General features: G+C 37.6%; 2 protein-coding genes and 1 pseudogene across 4 annotated transcripts; all 3 read left to right on the top strand.

The window, feature by feature from the left end:
- Positions 1-2,520: 2,520 nt before the first annotated feature.
- On the top strand, positions 2,521-7,585 carry LOC121808300 (auxin-induced protein PCNT115-like). The gene is made up of 8 exons (XM_042208711.1): positions 2,521-2,781; positions 3,081-3,281; positions 3,503-3,675; positions 3,762-3,864; positions 4,172-4,495; positions 6,452-6,624; positions 6,708-6,810; positions 7,072-7,585. The coding sequence occupies exons 1-8, from the start codon at positions 2,566-2,568 to the stop codon at positions 7,405-7,407; spliced, it is 1,629 nt and encodes a 542-aa protein (XP_042064645.1). The 5' UTR covers positions 2,521-2,565; the 3' UTR covers positions 7,408-7,585.
- A 960-nt stretch (positions 7,586-8,545) lies between these two features.
- On the top strand, positions 8,546-16,434 carry LOC121807809 (DNA topoisomerase 3-beta). 3 transcript variants are annotated; one of them, XM_042208143.1, is made up of 14 exons: positions 8,546-8,680; positions 8,766-8,822; positions 9,562-9,665; positions 10,125-10,218; positions 10,499-10,598; positions 11,499-11,739; positions 11,927-12,089; positions 12,176-12,295; positions 12,622-12,701; positions 13,715-14,162; positions 14,314-14,442; positions 14,677-14,889; positions 15,039-15,218; positions 15,372-16,434. In XM_042208143.1, exons 1-14 carry the CDS (start codon positions 8,660-8,662, stop codon positions 15,993-15,995), a joined length of 2,574 nt encoding a protein of 857 aa, XP_042064077.1. In that variant the 5' UTR covers positions 8,546-8,659; the 3' UTR covers positions 15,996-16,434. The 3 variants fall into 3 exon arrangements, with proteins under 3 accessions (XP_042064077.1, XP_042064079.1, XP_042064078.1); XM_042208145.1 differs by lacking the exon at positions 8,546-8,680 and having other exon boundaries at positions 8,778-8,822; positions 9,562-9,688; positions 10,125-10,598; XM_042208144.1 differs by lacking the exons at positions 8,546-8,680; positions 8,766-8,822 and having other exon boundaries at positions 10,130-10,218.
- A 1,157-nt stretch (positions 16,435-17,591) lies between these two features.
- On the top strand, positions 17,592-20,490 carry LOC121807923 (annotated as a pseudogene).
- The last annotated feature ends 1,476 nt before the right edge of the window (positions 20,491-21,966 follow it).

The raw sequence follows: 21,966 nt of genomic DNA, 5'->3' as shown, positions 1-21,966 counted from the left end.
ATTCATTAAAAATACTCGGAATAATATTACAAATTACAATAAAATTAAAAATTACATAATTAAATTCCTAAAAAATAAAAATTACATAATTAAAATCCTAAAAAATAAAAATTACATAATTAAAATCCTAAAAAATGAAAATTACATAATTAAACTACTAAAAAATAAAATTTACACAATTTAGGCGTAAAAATTACATCCGGGGAAGACTAGTCATCATCCGGCAATACCCCCAACATTCTTTGGAGACCTCGTATCATCGCCACATGCGATCGAAGTTGCTCGGGGTCATATTTGACCTATCGGCCAAATTGAGTTGGTCAAAACCCCCCACAACGAGTTGGTGGGGGGTTGAGGTGGCACATAGAGAGCGGGAGCGGGTTCGGGATCGGGGGAGGATGGAGTCGCGGCGCGACGGCGGTTGGTCGCCGCCTTCTTCCTTCCTTGAGGTCAGCGTTGGGAACCGCTCGGGTCGGCGTCGGGGCTACTCAAGTTAGCTCCGGCAAGTTGGCTAGCCACGTCTTCGGAGCCGGCGTCGGATAGGGATACCGACCTTGACCGTTTGGAGGAGCCGCTAGAGGAGGATGTTACGCCTCCCCTATACTTCGGATACGACCGCGTCTCCTGCCAAATGTTGAGGTACTTGAACGGCTTGTAGTTCATGGATTGGTAGGTCGACAAGGCGGAACTGATGATGTCGACCTCGCTCCGACGCTCCCTGCCGACCGCTCTTCCTAGAGGTTATACCCCTGGAACTTTGGATTTCCTCGTTGGCTCTGTATATGGCGTTGCGCACCATACTCTCGTTGAGCTCGATTGTTCCAGCCGACCGATTTTCATTGTACCGGCGACAGATGCGCCACCAATAATGATCGCCGGATTGATTTGTGCCAACCTCCGGATCTTTGGAGATTGATAAGAACGCTTTGAATAATTGCTCCATCTCCGCCGGAGTGTACGGTGTGCGGACACCGCGAGTAGGAGGAGTCGGAGTTTGGGAGGGGCCGCTCGACCTCGCTCTAGGCTCGGGTGTCCACCCGTATTGCCCTTCGGGGCATCTTGGTCGTCGATCGGGTAAGGCCGGTAGCCACCCGGAACTTCCAAACCATGGGTTTGAGGAGAGGTCGAATATTCCGTTTCCGGACTAGGAAACGATTGTGAACCGAACCACTAAGGGTTCCAACCGTGGGAGCGGGGGAGGTGATCGCCGTGGCCGGACATTGTTATGTTGTAGGAGTGGAAGAAAGATTGAAAATTGAGAATGGAAATGACAGAATGTAGATGAGAATTGTGTAGTGTAGTGTGAATTTTTGGGTGTGAAAGTGAGGGTATTTATAGATGAAAATGTGTATTTTTGGAGGAAAAAAATTGAAAAATAAATTAAAAGTGGGTAGAAAACAGATATAATTTTTTGAGAAGTGGAAAAATATATATTTTTTTATTTTTAATCGAATTTTTTAATTAAAATCCAAATTAAAAAAAAATCAAATTGCCAACGGCATAGCCTGCCACGTATGATGCTCGCTGGCACGGACGTGCTCGATGTATCGAGCATCGCCGTGCCTGCGGCAAGAGCGCAACGGAGGACAACGGTGCCGCACCGCTGGCACGGACGAGCTGCAGCTCGCCGATGTGGATGCTCTAACAATGACGTCATCGCTGGCGATAGCATTACACAGCACTTACGTTATCATCTTTAGTTTTCCGCCAATCATTTGCTATCATTCAACTGGGTAATTACATGTTTCATACAAAATGTTTTACCTTTGTTTCAATTCAGTACAAAAAGTATTAAGTTTACATATTTCATACAAAAAATTACATTAGTGTTTTAAATTAATACATTCCGTTAAGTTCCTACTAACACCGTTACTTCCAATTACATCATACATACAAAAAGTTTCATCAATGTTTCAAATTTGTACAAAAAGTTTTAAATTAAAACTTTCCATTAATTATTTTAAACACAGTTTATTACTTACAAAAATGAAAAATACATAGAAAAAAAATCACCACTCTTCACCATCAAATTAGCGAATTGCATTTTATTGTCGAAACGTTCTCATGTAACAATGGAGAATACAACTAAAAAGATATTGAATCTTTTTGTAAAAATTAAATATTGACTGTCTGAAGCTCAAATTAGTCATTTTGTAAAGATGAAATATAGACTTATTTTATACTTTGTTCTATAAAGAATATAATTAAAAAATAGAGTATATTGAGGGATAGAATTTTTTAAAACCACGATTAATCGCAGGAAGAATTGATATTGACTGTTATTTTTTTAAAGTGATTAATTGTATTAAATCTCTGATTATTCTTTTATTATGATGATAAGTTGGACAAATTATAAACTAACTAATGATGTTTAAAATATTTAACAGAATTTATTAAATAAAATACTAATGTGACTTTTTATATGAAATACATACACTTAATAATTTTTTTTACTAAATTGAAACCAAAGTAAAACATTTTGCATGAAACATATAATTACCCCTCGTTGAACGGCAAACTGAAACATCGAGTGTCAATTGAAGGCAGAAGCCCTAATTAAGCGAAATGGGGGCGATTGTGCCGACGGTGAAGCTGGGGTCGCAGGGCCTCGAGGTCTCCAACCAAGGCCTCGGCTGCTTCGGCATGTCAGCCAGCTATGGCCAGCGGAAGCCCGAATCCGAGATGATCCAAGTCATCCGCCACGCCATCAACTCCGGCGTCACATTTCTCGACACCTCCGACTCCTATGGCCCCTACACCAACGAAATTCTTATTGGAAAGGTATTACTATTTCTTTCTGATTCAATCGATTTAATGCGTTTCTAATTTGTGCTAGTTAGTTGATTGATCTTGTTTGTTGATTTTCCCGCCGAGTATTAAGGTTTGAACACTTCAGAGAAGAGATATTCAAGTTAAGATGTACTTGTGCAGTTGTGCATTGTTATATGGGCTGAGCAATTAGTAATGTAGTATGCTTTAAATAACAATGTGATTGTGACAATCTTCATACGTTGATTTGTGTTTACTACTCATTGCATTTATAGAATCTCAGGTTTTCATGTCTGTTGAAACTGTTGCAGGCTTTAAAAGGGGTGATGAGGGAGAAAGTGCAAATTGCTTCTAAGTTTGGAGTAATACACAAGGATGGGGGAGTCGATGTACATGGTGAGCCAGAATATGTGAGGGCTTCGTGTGAGGCGAGCTTGAAGCGTCTTGATGTTGGCTGTATTGATCTCTATTACGCTCATAGAATCGACACTCGTGTGCCCATTGAAGTCACTGTCAGTACCCTTGTGAAGAATAAATATCTCTGTTGGAATGTGAAGGCTGTAGAATTAGTGATGCTTCTTATGTTAGATATTGGTGATTTCAAATTCAAAAAATGCTGTGTTTGATAATTAACCTATATGATCTTGAATGAAAACTATGAGTAAAAGTGATTACGTTGGTTATATTTCCTTTGCTCTTCGTCCTAAAATGATTTGTTCTCATGCTTTCTAAGATGGGAGAGCTTAAGAAACTTGTTGAAGAAGGGAAGATAAAATATGTCGGCCTCTCAGAGGCTTCTATTTCGACAATCAGAAGGGCTCATGCTGTTCACCCAATTACTGCGGTCCAGAATGAATGGTCACTGTGGTCGAGAGATTTGGAAGAAGAATTAGTTCCTACTTGCAGGTACAAGGTTGAGGTAGTTTTTCTATAATTTAGCATTTGAGGAAATGGTCAAAATCAGCTTTCTTCTTCTTGTATTGTGATTTCAGGGAACTTGGCATTGGAATTGTTTCATACAGTCCACTTGGGCGTGGCTTCTTTTCCCTAGGTCCCAAGTTGGTACAGAACATGCTGGAGGGCGACTGGCGTAAGGTTGGTGCATATATCTTGTAAAGCTTCTCAATGTATACAAATATGAAATCATTTATGCATATAACATAACTTTAGCTTTATCCATATCTATTGAGCAGTTAGATGAATATTAGCTACATTTAATGCAGTCGCAACTAAAATATTGAAGCAGGAACTCATTTTCTTTATTGTCCAATGCCATTTGTTTTATGACTTGAAGCAGATGGTTTCGGAATCTATTTTCAGTTCTTCATGTCTTTTTAACAATGAAGATGCCAAAAACTGTTTTTACTTGCATTTCTTGATAATAGTCTGTCGAATTTTGTAGCACTTTCCAAGGTTCAATGCTAAGAATCTTGAAACCAACAAGGTGGTGTATGAAAAGATCAGTGAGATCGCTACGAGGAAAGGCTGCACCCCGTCTCAACTGGCGTTAGCTTGGGTTCATCACCAAGGAGATGATGTGTTCCCTATACCAGGCACCACCAAGATCGATAACATCAATGAGAATATCGGAGCCCTCTCAGTGAAACTAACCCTGGAAGAGATGACTGAGCTCTCGGCTTTGGCTGACATGGTTAAGGGGGATCGACATGTGTTCATGGAGAATACATGGATGCATTCCAACACGCCACCATTGTCATCTTGGAAAGTTTATACCTGAGATCACCATGTTCTAATTTCCACAAAAAGCTAGGTTTGATAGTCTGGATATCTATTTCCGGTTCTGTAAGCTGTTTTCGTCTGACGAATTTACAGTTATTTTCAGGGTTTCATGGCTGTGAAGCTTGAAACCGACTGAGCTTAATTGGATACTGAGATCACGAACGTAAACTAAATTTTGGGATTTTTTCATGAACTTAAATTTGATGGTAAAAGTCATGAACTTTGCTCCTTATTCAATCTCCATTTCTGGTCCATTTTTTTTTTGAATAGCTCCTTATACATTCAATCAAATTTAATCTCTATACCTAAACACACTAATCAATAGCTCCTAAACACACTAATCAATAGCTCCTAACTCTTATATTCATGAAATGTGTAAATGGTCTTATTTATGCTTTCTTGCATTAGCTTCTTTTATTTGTAAAATAATATCGAATTTTGATGCAAAATCTTATACCATCATAATAAAATATAAAAATATAACATTGAAAATTGTTGTCTTAGTTATAGTAATACTTTTATTAGTGAAAAAAAAGAAAATTTATTTATGTTAACGAAAATTAATGGCTCTGAATTTGAGCCGAGTGAAGCGAGGTCCAACAATGGCGTCATCGCTTACGTTATCATCTTTCCTTTTCCCCCTTATAATTCTGCTCACTTCCTTTGCTTTCCAACAACTGACGGCAGTCAAGAGGCCACTGAAACACATTGAATCCCAAATTGCAGAAGCCCTAATTAAGAGAAATGGGGGTGAATGTGCCGAGAATCAAGCTGGGGTCGCAGGGGCTCGAGGTCTCCAAACAAGGCCTCGGCTGCATGGGCATGTCAGCCAGCTATGGCCTGCGGAAACCCGAAGATGAGATGATCCAACTTATACACCACGCCATCGACTCCGGCGTCACGTTTCTCGACACCTCCGACGCCTACGGTCCCCACACCAACGAAATTCTTATTGGAAAGGTATTATTTCTCTCTGCTTAAGTTCTGAATTCAATAGATTGAATTAGGGTATTCGAGTATTCACTCGTGGAGGTTCAATCTGTTTGTGATTTGTGCTAATTAGTTGATTGTTCCTGTTTGGTGATTTTCCGCCGAGTATTATTGTTAGAACACTTCAGAGAAGAGATATTCAAGTTAAGATGTACTTGTGCAGTTATGCATTGTGATTTTGACAATCTTCATGATTATTTGAGCTTAATTTGGTTGAGGAGATTCTCATGGAGGCTGAGATTTGAATAAAGTGCACTATGATTTTCATGTTTGGTGATTTTCCGCCGAGTATTATTGTTAGAACACTTCAGAGAAGAGATATTCAAGTTAAGATGTACTTGTGCAGTTATGCATTGTGATTTTGACAATCTTCATGATTATTTGAGCTTAATTTGGTTGAGGAGATTCTCATGGAGGCTGAGATTTGAATAAAGTGCACTATGATTTTCCTGAACTATTTACTATTCTGTTGAAAATGTTGCAGGCTTTAAAAGGGGGGATGAGGGAGAAAGTGCAAATTGCTTCTAAGTTTGGGATAACTCACAAGGATGGGAAAATGGATATACATGGTGAGCCAGAATATGTGAGGGCTTCGTGCGAGGCGAGCTTGAAGCGTCTTGATGTTGACTGTATTGATCTCTATTACGTTCATAGAATCGACACTCGTGTGCCCATTGAAGTCACGGTCAGTACCCTTGTGAAGAATAAATAACTCTGTTCGAATGTGAAGGCTGTATATGTAGTTATATACTTACTTAATGATCCATGAACTGTTTGAAGTTGAAAATTTTCCAGTACACTTACAATTGATATTGGTGATTTCAAAATTCAAAAGATGCTGTGTTTGATAGTTAACCTGTATGATCTTGAATTGAAACTATGAGTGAAAGTGACTACATTTGTGTTATTTCCTCTGTTCTTCTTCCTAAAATGATTTGTTTTCATTTCCAAGATGGGAGAGCTTAAGAAACTGGTTGAAGAAGCGAAGATAAAATATGTTGGCCTCTCAGAGGCTTCTGTCTCAACAATCAGAAGGGCTCATGCTGTTCACCCAATTACTGCGGTCCAGAACGAATGGTCACTATGGTCGAGAGACTTGGAAGAAGAATTAGTTCCTACTTGCAGGTACGAGGTTGAGGTAGTTTGTCAGTGATTCAGGATTTGAGAAAACGGTTTAAATCAGCCTTCTGTATGTATTGTGATTTCAGGGAACTCGGCATTGGAATTGTTCCATACAGTCCACTTGGGCGTGGCTTCTTTTCCCTAGGTCCCAGGTTGATACAGAACTTGCCAGAGGGCGACTTGCGTAAGGTTGGTTCATATCTTGTAAAGCTTCTCAATTTTTTATGCATATAGAGTAACTTTAGCTTTATCCGTATCTATCTAGCAGTTAGATGAACATTAGCTACGTTTAACGCAGTTGCAACTAAAATATTGAAGCAGGAATGCATTCTCTTTATTGTCCAATGCCACAATGCCATTTATTTCCAGTTCTCTGTCTTTTTAACGATGAAGATGGCAAAACCTGCTTTTAACTTGCATTTGCGGATAATAGTTTGTTGAATTTTATAGCTCTTTCCAAGGTTCAGTGCTGAGAATCTTGAAACCAACAAGGTGGTATATGAGAAGATCAGTGAAATAGCTACGAGTAAAGGCTGCACCCCGTCTCAACTGGCGTTAGCTTGGGTTCATCATCAAGGAGATGATGTGTGCCCTATACCGGGCACTACCAAGATCGACAACATCAATGAGAATATCGGAGCCCTCTCAGTGAAACTAACCCCGGAAGAGATGACTGAGCTCTCGGCTTTGGCTGACATGGTTAAGGGGGATCGGCATGTGTTCATGGAGAATACATGGATGCATTCCAACACGCCTCCGTTGTCATCTTGGAAAGTCGATACATGAGACCACCGTGTTCCATTTTGCACAAAGAAAAACTAGGTTTGATCGTCTGAAAATCTTGTTCCAGTTCTGTAATCTGTTTTCGTCTGTCGAATTTCCTAGTTTTTTCGAGGTTTCATGGCTGAGAAGTCGAGACCAACTGCCTTCACTGAATAAAAATTAGTACTAATATTTGCTCGTTTGTCTTCATATCTCATCGAAAGTTGAGACTGCAAACATTTAATTCACACGTAAAAGTTTAAATTTTTCATGGCAATTGGTTGTTAAAAACCATGAGCATTGTTATTATTTGAGATTTCCGACAACTGACGATTTCTATGCTGTTAATAAATCACCGTTTCTATTCCACCGAAATCGTAATCGTAATCACACCGACAAAGAAAATGGCAGTTTCAATAAAAAAACAACGTTTATTTCGGCTGATTTCACCGATTTTTAAAGAGTATCAACTATATATAATACTCTCTTCATTTTTTAAGAGTATGAACTTTAAGTCCGATATGAGTTTTAATACATTATTAGTAAAATAAGAGAGAAATAAATAAAAAAAGATTTTTAAGTATTATTAGTAGAAAATGAGTCTCAGACTAGAGAGAAAAGATAGTTTCCAAAATTAGAATGTTCATACTCTTCAGAAACGGATGAAAAATGAAATAATGTATACTCTTCAGAGACAGATGGGAGTACAAAATACATGATACTAATACAATATACTCCCTCCGTTTCTTCATAGTTGAGACAAAACTTTTCGCCACAGAGTTTAAGAAATGAATGTTGAATGTGTTAAGTAAATAAATAAAAAAAGTAAGAGAGGGAAAAAAGTAGAGAGAATAAATTAGAAAGTGAATAAAGTAGAGATAATAAAGTAAGAGAGAATAACGTAAGAAAGAGAAAAAAGTTACTGTATAGAGAAATGACTCAACTATGAGGGAACTTCCCAAAATGGAAAAATGACTCAACTATGGAGACACGGAGGGAGTACTTAAACTAGTATAATGAAATTTCTCAAAAATAGAACTTAAAATCATTTATAAATTTTATTTTCAAATTATTCAATTTTTAATTTTAAAGTGTTTTTAAATGAGTAAAATTATAAATAATTTATCTCTATGTTTTAATCAAAATTTCTGAAGTCCAATTAAAAACATGTAAGCTTACTATTTTTCGTTAATGGCATAATAACCCAAACCCTTATAGAAGCTCAGCTCACAAATTCAAGCAGCAAAGTCTGCAAAATCACCGCCAGAAACCAATAATGGCTCCCAAAGTTCTAATGGTAAGAAATTAGCAGTCGTCTGTGAAGTTTATGCATATGATTTCTCAAATCGTACTTTTTCTAACGATATTCTCAATGGATTCAGGTAGCCGAGAAGCCGAGCATTGCTCTTTCGATTGCTACAGTTCTTTCCGGCGGTCGAGTAAGCCATTTCCGTTTATTTTCAATAATTTCGCATTTATTGTGATGCTTGTTGTTTATGAGAACATGAATTACTCAAAAGTAGCTAGTAATATTTTCCTGATCAAATGTTGTACTAATCGGTGTTTAAGCTTGCTCTTCGAGCAGGAAAGAAATGAGGAAATGGTGAATTTACATAACGAAGTTTCATCATTTTTCTCTTTTGGCATAAGCTAGCTGGCTAAATGTTAAAGATTGGACTTTAGCTACTGGATGCTTTTACATTTTTCCATATTCAGTAGAACTGGTTTTTACCTATTCATGCGAGTAGGTAGCAGTGTTTATTAATGAGTCAACCCTATAGTTGCATTTTTGGGATATGAAATCATTCTAAAGTGAAGTTGCTCCTATAGTGTTTGCATATGGTGGAGTTTGGTATTACGGTCATAAAGAGGAACGTACTTGAAATTAATGTCTCTTTGTTTGGAAAGTTGAAAAGGAATTTCTATTGGTTTGAGGACTAGTACGTATATCATATATAGACTAAATTTTGCATCTAAAGGCGGAATGTTGTGTTTGTTTAGTGAATATGCTCTCATCTTATTGGCAGATATGTTATGCTTTAGTTTCGTTCTGGTGTCTTTTCTCTCTGTTTTTGTTTTTTCGAAAAAATTTCATTCTGCCTGACTCTGTATTTGATTAAAGTATATGCTTTACTTTTGATAAAATTGCATTACATAGTTAGGCTTGTCTAATTGCAGATGTCAACAAGAAGGGTTAGCACTGAGGTCCATGAGTTTGAGGGGAAGTTTCTGGGATTTCCCGTGCTGTATAGAGTAACATCAGTGATTGGTCATGTTTTCAGGTTTCCATATCCTTGACTTGCGAGTATGTCCTTTAGGAGAATTCCTTGCTATTAGTAAGATGACTTGTCTAATAAATTTTTTCATTATGCTGATGAAGAAACCATGCACTGCTTTCATTTTGTAACCTAGAAACAAATAATTGCTCAATACTCGATAGTAACATATAAGTTGTAGCCAAATGGAACTCACACTTTTAGTTTGAAAAAAAAAACTCTGTATCACATTTCTTCCTAGTGAGTTGTTATTCATCTACCAATTGATTTTGATTGGTGCATTGCATTTCTTATTTATTTCTCTAGCAATGTCTTGGTGAATGGATAATTTATCAACTGAGCAGTTGCAAATTGTAATATTTTAAAACACAATCATATTGTAACAAAGAGAAGTGCTTTTCTTTTCTTTAATAATGTTTCTAATATATAATGTATGACTGGAATAACCTGTTTCTGAAATTCTAGTCTAGATTTTCATGGACGTTATCAGGACTGGAATGCTACCAATCCTTTGGATCTCTTCGATGCACCAACTGTTAAAGCAGAATCCACACCGAAGGTTTCTCTTATCTCCTTGATTCTCAATATGTTCTAAGAACATTTATTTTAATGTTTTATACCAAGTCTAATATATATGTAGCATGTATATATGGCTATTCTTGACCAAACATAAGTGGTTATAACCTCTATTGCTTTTCGTCCCCATGTTATTTGTCATCCATGTGATAACATAAATTTTGAGGTGTCTTTGGTCTTTGTCTTTTGGGTGCTATCAGGATGGTCTCTGATTTTATTTTCATTATTTATGATTATAATTCCTTTCATGCTTTTGGGGAAAGGCTCATATTGTTAGGCATTTGAACCAAGAAGCTCGTGGTTGTGGGCACTTGGTACTGTGGCTGGATTGTGACCGTGAGGGAGAAAATATATGCTTTGAAGGTAACTTTGTTTATTGTATTGCTCTCTTTCAGTCTTTCAACACACTGAAAATGTAACAAAACTATGCTTTATGGATGTGTTTAATCACCTCAAATTACCCTGCACTTGTCTAATAATGAGCCAATACCTGTATGTTGTGGCACTGGGCATGCCAATGTCTCTGCAGACATTCAGTCCAGGAGGAAGTACTTCCTCCGTCCGCTAAAACCTGACACGTTTTGCCATTTTGGGGTGTCCGCCATGTAAAGACACATTTACCTTTTTTCCACTTTTAGTAAGTGGGCCCATACTCCACTAACTCATTCCACTCACATTCTATTATAAAATTAATATATAAAAATGGGACTCACATTCCACTAACATTTTTACTCATTTTCTTCTTCATAAAGTCAAACAATTTCCTAAAACTCGTGCCGATTCAAAATGTGTCTTTAATGTGCGGGCGGAGGGAGTATGATTTACTTAGAAGTGTTATTCATATAAAAATGGCAAGTGTACAATGTACTGGAAGATGCAGGGAACTATAGAAAACCTACTTATTCTGGGGGAGAAGCTTTGGTTGGTTGAATGATAATATGGATGTATTTAAAAGTAAAGATTAGAGTTTGCTGTTATACTTTGTTGCCTGTATATAGAACATGGGAGTGATGTACATAAAAGGAGATATATGTAAAAGATGAGGCATAATAGTTAGGAAAGTGGATGGATGTTATATGGCATCAGTTAGTTGATTATCTTCTTCACATTACCCTTTATGTAGAAGTAGATCTCTTTAGTTAATGACACAAGCATGAGAAGTTAATTACCTTAGAACAAATACCTATTTTTTGTTTGGTTCTGGGCTGATACTTTTTGGGGAACAATGTCTATTCTTAATTAAAATATTTCTTTTTTTTTCAGTAATTGAGTCCACTGGTTTCCAGTCAAAGGATGGAAAAAAGATTTATCGTGCTAGATTTTCATCTGTAACTGAGAAGGATATTTTGAATGCCATGAGTAACCTTGTTGAACCTAACAAAAATGAGGCACTGGCTGTGGATGCACGGCAAGAGATAGATCTCAAAGTTGGAGTTGCCTTCACACGGTTTCAAACGAGCTATTTCAATGGGAAATATGGAAACCTTGATTCACGAGTTATTTCGTCAGTATCTCTCCGTCTAATAATTTTTGCGTGCAACGGCAGCTAGATATTTGTGTAATTCTAAATATTTGTGTGACTAACCCAAATTCTTTCTGTAATTCTGTTACTTTGGGTGCATGTGTTACGTAGTTACCTGTGTAAAATTCTAATTGTTTGTGTAACTAACTAACTCAAATTCTACATTCAGTTATGGGCCGTGTCAAACTCCAACTCTAGGCTTTTGTGTGCAACGACACCTAGATATTTCCACTTTTAAGCCAGAAAAGTTTTGGGCATTGCACCCTTATATATTACACCAAGGGTATGAACTAAAATTACAGTGGGAGCGCCATAGACTATTTGATTCAGATGTAAGGTTCTTTTTCTTGAATTCTGTGTAATGTTCTATATGTGATACTCATATACTTAAAAGCCATGTTAATTTATTTGATAACAGACAGCTCATATGTTCCAAAACATAGTAAAAGAGGATGGAAGGCTGAAAGTTATTCGTATATCAGAAAAACAGGAGTCGAAAAGTCGCCCTTCTGGTCTCAATACAGTAAAACTTCTGAAGGTTGGTTCATGGTATCTTTTTTTCCTTATGCAATAAATTTCCTCTAGATTTCATATTGTCCCTCCTATTCACAGTGATTTTTTCTATTTCTCTTTCCTGATCTACTTTGTTTTTAACCCCAATCTGAGACCACCTGATTGATGAACCCACAATTTCACAGTCCATGTCTTAAAGAGAAGGGAAAAAATGTCAAAAAGCGAAAAAGAAAATGAAGAATAAAACAGCCTTAATAATATTTGAAGTTGAATCTCTAATTTGGTTTTGATTCTCAAATAGTCCAGTATGAAATCTTAATATAGATTGTGATTTTTTCTTGACTGATTTAGATAGCTTCAAGTGCTATGGGCCTGGGTCCGCAGCTGGCTATGCAATTGGCTGAGCGTTTATATACCCAAGGTTACATCAGGTTTGATATTTTCACTATTTCTCTTATGTACTACTACTCCATATGTATAAACCTATGTGATTCAGATTCATAGTAAGTGTTTGTTTGTTTGTTTTCCATTTTTTATTTTTTTATAACTTTTTCTTGCACTGGGACATAAACAGTAAGCTGTTATCTACAAATCAACATTATTTACATTTTGTTTGGTCAATATATTAGGGAATCAATCATAAGATTCATCATATGGAGAATTTCCGTGTTATAAAATATCTTCTCTTTGCTCTGCAGCATAATCGTAATAATCAGTCTAGGGCTAGGCAGTTAGGCATGGAAATGGCCCTAGGAGCTCCTGGCCGATGGCATTTAATTTTAATATATTCAGGCCAAGAAGACAAATGATATGATGTATAACAACTTTATGCTAATGTCTTTGACAATACCTTCAACGTATATCACGATTTTCAGATGTACAAAAAGAGTTAAAAATAACTATCACCAGTGATTAATTGGGACCAGGGGTCATGTTCAATACAAACCTAGCAAATTACGCATCATTTTTGCACAGGACAATATATTACTCTCTCCATCCCAACTAAGATGACACACTTTCCTTTTTAGTTTGTCCCAAATAAGATGACACATTTCTATTTTTGTAAATATTTTCTCTCCAATTAATACACCCAATCACTTCTTTCTCTCCAATTAACACATTAACTAACAATTCCTAAAATCTCGTGCTAACTAAGAAATGTGTCATCTTAGCCGGGAGCCCCGGGGCGGAGGGAGTAGTTAACAGTAAGTCAGTAAGCACTAGTATCTCCCTGTATCTATTCTAGTATTTCTTCTGTTGCATAATTGCAGCAGTGAATGTAAAGGATACTGGATATAGCTTTGTTAAGAGTGTTGAGCAAAACAATTTGATGACAATTAGACTGATGATCATACATTGTATCGCCTTCATATTGTCTATTTTTTAATTCTAATTGAAGAATTTTCTTTGTTGGATGCGTTGTTTATTCTTTGTGCTACTGTAGCTATCCCCGAACAGAGAGCACTGCGTACCCATCTTCCTTTGATTACAAAGGTACACTTGGAGCACTAGCCAGGAATCCAGAATTTGGTAATTATGTGCAGTTGCTTCTGTCTGATGGCTATCACAAGCCGCGATCTGGAACTGATGTAGGCGATCATCCTCCAATAACTCCAATGTGTTCAGCTACAGAGGATATGCTAGGGCATGATTCATGGAAACTCTACCAGTATATTTGTCAACATTTTCTGGGAACTCTTTCTCCTGAATGCAAGTATATCAAGAGAACGGTTGAATTTGAATCTGGTGGCGAATCATTCCATTGTGTTGGGCAGCATGTAACAACCAAAGGATTCACATCCATTATGCCATGGCTGGCAGTTAGTGAGAAAAACATACCCCAGTTTACTGAAGGGAAAAAAATTGACATAGCTCGAATTGAAGTAGAAGAGGTATTGACCATTAGCATTTAAGAGCTACTCAATTTTCTTTCTTTTGGTATTGAAACAGCAGATGTCATATAGTATGTGTTTTCTATTAATGTCTAGCTAACTAAAATTTATTGCTGTCCTTGCTGGCTATCTTTAACTTTATGATTTTCAGGGGAGTACACAGCCTCCAGATTACCTTACTGAAAGTGAAGTTATCTCTTTGATGGAAAAGAATGGAATAGGAACAGATGCATCCATTCCTGTACACATTAATAACATATGTGAACGGAATTATGTACAGGTTCGTAATCTTAAATCACTCTTTCTATGAAATTGGAGCGCATGAATATGCTTCTTGTTGAAAGACACCACGGACCCTTCTGGTAGAAAACCAAATATATAAACGAAAAGCACAAAAAAAAGAAAAAAGCAAAAAAATCCGTGAACCATTCAACAAGGGAACGGGGATAACTTATAGCTATATGCTGAAGAAATGATGAGTAAGACTTATTGTAAGTCTATATTTGATGGGCAGGTACAAGCTGGAAGGAGATTGGTTCCTACTGTTTTGGGTATCAGCTTAATAAGAGGCTACCAGTGCATCGACCCTGATCTCTGTTTGCCTGATATTCGGAGTTTCATCGAGCATCAAATTGGCCTTGTTGCTAAAGGTCAAGCAGACCATTCTTTAGTTGTACAGCATGTGATAGAGCAGTTTCGAAGGAAGTTTACCTACTTTGTCAAGCAGGTAATTTTTTCCTTTAGGTGGGAAGCATTCTTGTTTGCACTTTTTCAGATACTATCAGAGACATGCATTCTCACATAAAAATAATTATTTTTTAAATAAATTTTGACAAGTGTATATTTGTTTGGAAAACCTTCTTCCTGCTCATGTAGATTGAAGACATGGATGCATTATTTGAAGCAGAATTTTCTCCACTCTCAGACACTGGACGCGTGCTTAGCAAATGTGGCAAATGTTTGCGGTACATGAAGCTCATTGCTTCCCAGCCATCACGTTTATATTGTGGGACGTGTGAAGAAATTTATTACACTCCTCAGAAGGGTACAATCAAGGTAAGCATATATTCAGTGTATACGATGAACTGCAAGGTTATGAATTGGATGATTTTTGTAAAACTTCGCATATCTGAATTTATTTTCATGTTTGTTCGTAGCATGTTTTTCTCATGAGATGTATATAGACTTGATACGTTTGTTTCGTTTCAGCTGTACAAGGAACTCACCTGCCCTTTGGATAACTTTGAGCTTTTGATCTTCTCATTGCCTGGTCCAGAGGGCAAATCCTTTCCTTTTTGCCCATACTGTTACAACAGCCCTCCATTTGAAGGGATTGGTAATTTATATGGTGCGGCTAAGACTGCTGGTGCTGTCACATTGGGCAAAGGAGCCGGCATGCCATGTTTCCAATGCCCACATCCTACATGCCCGCACTCTATGATATCCCAAGGTGTTTGTGCTTGTCCCGAGTGCGATGGCACACTAGTGCTCGATCCAGTCAGCGCACCCAAATGGAGGCTCTACTGCAATATGTGCAACTGTTTCGTTTCCCTTCCTGAGGGCGCTCATAGGATCTCGACAACCAAGGATCATTGCCCTAATTGTGACTCCACCATCTTGGAGGTGGACTTCAACAAGAAGACCACCCCTTTGAAGGATGGAGGCACACTGCATGTCGGGTGCATTCTGTGCGATGAACTACTGCATTCGCTCGTGGAGATGAAGCACGGGAGGTCGTTTTTCAGGAACAGGGGAAGGGGCCGGGGAAGAGGACGGAGAGGAAGGGGCAACAGGAAACAGCAAGATCCCAAAATGAGTTTCCGTGATTTCTGAACATAGTGTCAGTGTGTGTAGATTGAATATAGAGTTGGTCGCAAACAGTCAGAATGGTTGTAGTTCTCAAATTCAGCAGTCCATGAAACTCGGTTCCATTGCTAAGCCGTGTGCTGCACGGGTTGAGCTGATTGGCTCGTGCGCACAAATATGCGGCACTTGAGGCCTTCGACCAGTGATATGCTCACTTATTAAAACACACGCAAAGCCTTCTAACACTCTCTGCGCCTAAGCTCTGCAACAATGCGTTATACGTTGTTCGCGCACTCTGTGCTATGTGCACCTAAGTCATTCTGTTGTTACCCAAATGCGTTTTTGTAATCTCTATGCGAAACAATTCTCTAGCGCAGAATTTGGTTGTTTCACACACCTGTGATTTTTGTTCTTTTATTTCTTCGACACCAACATAAGCAGATCCATAACGTTGTTGTTTCCCTTACGCTTGTGTCACTTATTCAGTTATTTTCTGTAAACTATAACACACTTCTATGTTTGGAATCCTATGATCAAAATATAGAATTCTAAATATAAATGAGTTATCTTTCCTACCAAACATGCTCTTACGCACCACCTTACAAAAATCAATACACTAAGTGAAACTTTATAATTTTATTTTCCAATCTGAACCTTGTTGGATTGAGAAAAATTTGATTTCTTAATATTTAATATGTATTTATCAATTAAATATCTCTTGAATTAAGATTTTTCTCTCGCTACTTGATTTTGCTCACTTTAATAATTTGTATTTATATGAATATACATTTTTTTGGACATGAAATTTAAAAAACAATTGTGTAAAGTAAGTTAAGTGGAAAGAATACAGTTGTACACGACCATTTGCAAGTAAATATACGCGTTCGTGATATTACTCAGTAAAATGGATTTGGGAGAACATGCACACGCAGTAGCAAGAGTGCTCGATAATCGGCAAGCACATCGTGTGCTTGTAGAGTTATGCTCGATATTGTTGGTTTTAATAAAAAGTTACTTTGTTAAAAATAAGTACACAAATATTTAAAAAGTTTCATTCTTCCTTTTTCAAGAATGGGTGATTTTATTTAACTGATTTTTTTTAAAAATAAAAATAAAAATTTAAAAATAGCTTAGAAAACTAAAAAATAAATAAATTAAAGGCTAGAACGAAACTCGGTCCCATGGCTAAGCCGTGTGCTGCACAACTGCACGAGTTGGGCCAATTGGCTCGTGTGCGGCGCATGAGGCCTCCGACTAGTGATATGCTCACTTAGAGTATAAAATACACGCAAAACCATGTAATACTCTGTGTCTTTTATAATAGTGATATACATAAAAAAAAGGCTGCATATTTTGGTTAATGAGAATAAGTGACAAGATCTAAACTACGACAGACATTACAAAATTAAACACTGAACTCCAATCTCGAGAGAACATACCAAACAGACAAGTAGTCACAGAATCTTGTAATATTGATTGGCAAATTATTATGACAACAAACAAAGAGTATAACATGACTCACTTGATTCACTATAAACAACTGAGAAGAAGTCTTATAAATGGACAAATTTGCACAGTATCAACTGCACAAAAGGGCACACTACTTTACAAAGTAGACAAAAAATGTATTCACATATGAAGTTTTTCGTTCTGTGCTTCTTAGGTCTTGTATTTGGAGAAGTTAATGCAGTGCGATTCTATAAGTTTGAGGTAAGTACATGTTTCCTCATCAATGATAGTGTGCTGGTGCTTTTGTTTCTATTTCTAATCTTAATTGTTATTTAATTCAGGTGGTTAATTCTTCACACACTAGGCTATGCACCAAGAAGACAATGCTCACCATAAACGGACAATTCCCGGGACCAACCATATATGCTAGGAGGGGAGATCTTATCACAGTCGATATTGTTAATCAATCCGATCAAAATATAACTATCCACTGGTAAAATTATCTTATGAGTAATTTTTATATGATATGGTAATGGTGGTGAAATAGTGCATTGTAATTATAGGCATGGAGTAAAAATGCTGAGATATCCATGGTCGGATGGAACTGATTATGTGACACAGTGCCCGATTCAACCGAAAAAGCTTTACCCAACGGATGATCCTCTCCGATGAGGAAGGCACATTGTGGTGGCATGCTCATAGCGCTTGGTCGAGAAATTCTGTGCATGGCGCCATTGTCATTCTGCCTTCGGCAAGGGAGACTTATCCTTTCCCCAAGCCTCATGCTATGTTCCCATCATCATTGGTATGGTATCTCAATATCTTTATACACATTTGGATCTGTTGATAAATTCACACGTGAACTGTCTCCCAATATTAAAGATCATTGAGATAGTTAAATTGTGAAGTAAAAAGAGAACAACTTATATATTTATTGAATCAATACTGGTTTTATCAATTTGTGGTTTGGTTGGTTTTCCTTTCATGTAACAACCACGGTTTGATGAATGAGAGCATGCCTAATGAATTTGAAATGCTGCAGGAGAGTGGTGGAATTCTATGATTGAACATGTCTTTAAGGGATTCCTCGCCGGTGGAACCGATCCCGAAGTTTCTAATGCTTTCCTCATCAATGGCCAACCAGGCGACCTCTATCCAGGCCCGTCCCTTGGCCCGTGCGGCTTGTGCGACCGCACAGGGCCCCCAATTTTCAGGGGCCTCTGAAATATTTCAGCTCATATACATGTATTCCTATTTTTTCAGCCCAACAAAGCTATTTCTCTTGTATAGCAATGCCCAGGCCTTTTTCTAGCACCGTGACTCCAATTCTGATCGGTTTCTTTTCCCGATCGTAGACCTGGGAGCCGCCTGTTCGTGTTCGGTGTTCCTCATCGACAAACGCCGCAACAGGGACCAGCTCACCAGAGCCATCGTTGATCGCTTCTGCAGCGCCTGCCAGCTTACCAGATTTTTGCACAGGGCCTCTCGAAACAAGGTAAATTTACTATCTCGATATCAAAGCCACACTAAAAAATCACGCGTTTTACCGACAGACAAATCCATCATTAAACACCCAAAATCTGCTCGTAAATACTCCATGCTATAAGCGGCATTCGAAAGAAATACTAACAAAAATAAATTACTCTTACCAAATAATTTGTTTATTTATTTTTGGTGTAGATTCATACAAGTTGCAAGTGGAATATGGGAAAAGGTACCAAATCAAATTAATTAATTGTGTGATGGACAACATCATGTTCCGGCAACCACAACTTCACCGTGGTGGGCACCGACGGCGCCTACACGAAACCGCTACGTACTGATTATGTAGCGATTTCGCCTGGCCAGACCATAGATTTGATTCTAGAAGCCAACCAGCCGCCAAGCCATTACTACATGGCGGCCCGAATATATGCCAGTGGTGGAGAATTCGTGACAATATCCCCGCCACTGGAATAATCGAGTATGTCGGAAACTACAAGCCACCTCCGTCACCGCTACTTCCATCCTTCCCTGAGTACAACGACTCGGCCGCATCGATCGGCTTCACAGACCAACTAAAAAGCCTAGGCAACAACGTCGACATTCCTAAGGAAGTCGACGAAACCTTCTTCTATACTCTTTCAGTGAACCAATTTCCATGTACTAATCCCTCGTGCTCAGAGTCCACTAGGCTGCTCGCCAGCGTCAACAATATGACGCTATTGCTTCCGAAAACCATCGACATTCTGACAGCTTATTACAGAGGAATCAGGGGAGTTTACACCCCTGATTTCCCTGACTTCCCGACACCGCTGAAAGAGGAGAGTCGGTCCGCATTCGGGACAGAGGTTCGTATATTGGAGTATAACACGATGGTGGAAGTGGTGTTTCAAGGAACCAACCTCGGCAGAGGCGTTGAGCATCCCATGCATTTACACGGATACAGCTTCTACGTGGTCGGGTCTGGGTTAGGGAACTACGACAGGATCCGGGATCTGCCTAACTATAATCTTGTCGACCCACCGTTGATGGAAAACATTGCAGTGCCAAGAAATGGATGGACCGCTATAAGATTTAAGGCTAACAATCCAGGTACGTAACCAATACTCCCTCCGTTTCCATATTGCATGTCCCATTTTAACACAACACGATTTTTAAAAAATGTAATAGGAGTATTAGTTTTTTATAATAAAATATAAGTGACACGAATTAGTAGAATATGAAACTATTACCAGAAATAGTAAAGACAATAATAAAGGAGGTTCCAAAAAAATAAAATAAAAATGGAACACTGTAATGGCAAATGGAGGGAGTACTTGTTATGGACTCTTGTGTAAAACAACATATGAGGTTTGTGTGTTTTTGGGATGAATATTTATGTTTTGGTGTGTAACATGTTGCAGGAGTATGGTACATGCATTGCCATTTCGAGCGACACGTGAGCTGGGGAATGGCAATGGTGTTCATTGTCAAGGACGGGGAGCGCCCCAACGAGAAGATGCTGCCTCCTCCGCCGGATATGCCAGGCTGCGGCGGCAAAGTGTCATCTCCTCCTCTTGTATTTGGTGGTCCTGACACCATAGCTGAATGATTGTTCACTTCATACATGATATGTTTATTAATTTGCACTAAATTTCTATTTTAATTAGATTTATCTGAGTTTATAATAAGGACTTTAGCTATATTGGACACAAAATGTAGGTTTCATGGCTTTCTTCATTGTGCTATGATAAATTATGGAGTATTTATACTAGCTAAAATCTTTGAGGTTTTGTCTTGAAATGTTTAGCGAGTACCGCTGCTTTGTGCTCTCCAAAATTACAAGAAATCGAGCACCGTAGCGGGAACTTTAAATTTAAATTCATCTACCCATTGAAAAATAAAATAAAAGTGAAACTGTGAATCAAGCCAGCAATAGGTAATTTAGTTATTATATATAAGTACGTACCAAAAATATTACCGCAAGGTTTACTAAGGTAAGCACAAACGAGTATAGTATCCATGGAAACTAAATAGATAATCCTAATTATTACAATTTTTAAACTACCAAAAGTTAGTTCTCATTTTATATAGAATTCTCTAGTTCTATGGTGAAAAATGGATAAAGTACTAAGACAAAGGAGAAAGAGTGGAAAAAGTATGAGAGAAAGACTTTTCATTTTTAAAAATGAAACTATTTTTTATGGACCCAAAATGACAAAATAAGGCTATTTTTGAAATCCTATGAAATCAAAATTAAATAAAATGAGATTACTATGAAATTTTAGGAAAGGCTCAAAAAATGAGTATGAAATTGGTAAAGTACGAGCTAAGAAAAGAAAATATTGTTCCACTAATATTAGTGGTAATGATTCTAATCTCACAAGTAATGTAATGTGGGATGAATTTTTTTTTAAATGAACTAATTTTAGTGGGCAAATCAAAATAATAAAAATGACTAATTTTTTAAGACAAAGAGAGTATTGATTTTATAATAAAATGTGAGTGGAGTGGAATGTGAGACATACTTATTATTTATGGTAAAAGTGAAATGTGACTCTTATTATGAGACGTATCAAAATGACAAAATATGATTTTTATCGTGGGACGGGTGGAGTAGTATTGTAGTAGTCTTTTAGTACAAGAAAATGCTTTCTTTTTGTAGATCTGATTGGGCGGATGAATTATGATTAATCAAGTTGTGTAGTAGGTAGAAAACTGTTCTTGAATCTCTCTCTTGATTTAATCAAGTCATGTGTAGTGTACTAGTGTAGTAGGTAGAAGAAAACTGTTCATGTTATGTGTAGTAGGTAGAAAACTGCTGTTCAATATCTCTTGATCACGTTCAATTTATTAATTTGTTTGACACACGAATTAATACATTGAGGCCACTTAAATATATGATGCAATAATTTTTTAAACACTATATTTAATTTTTTTATCATTAATTTGGTGCATTCATGACTAGTGTCGGTGACAAAAGAAGAGAATCTAACATTGTTAGTTTCATACCATGACTTTTCCCACTTGCATGTAGTATTATATAAATATAGAGAGGCGTGATTCGTAGCTAAGAGCATCCACAACC

The sequence above is a fragment of the Salvia splendens genome, chromosome 6 (genome assembly GCF_004379255.2).
Source record: "Salvia splendens isolate huo1 chromosome 6, SspV2, whole genome shotgun sequence".
NCBI lineage: Eukaryota > Viridiplantae > Streptophyta > Magnoliopsida > Lamiales > Lamiaceae > Salvia > Salvia splendens.
This window is presented reverse-complemented; position numbering and strand designations above follow the sequence as displayed.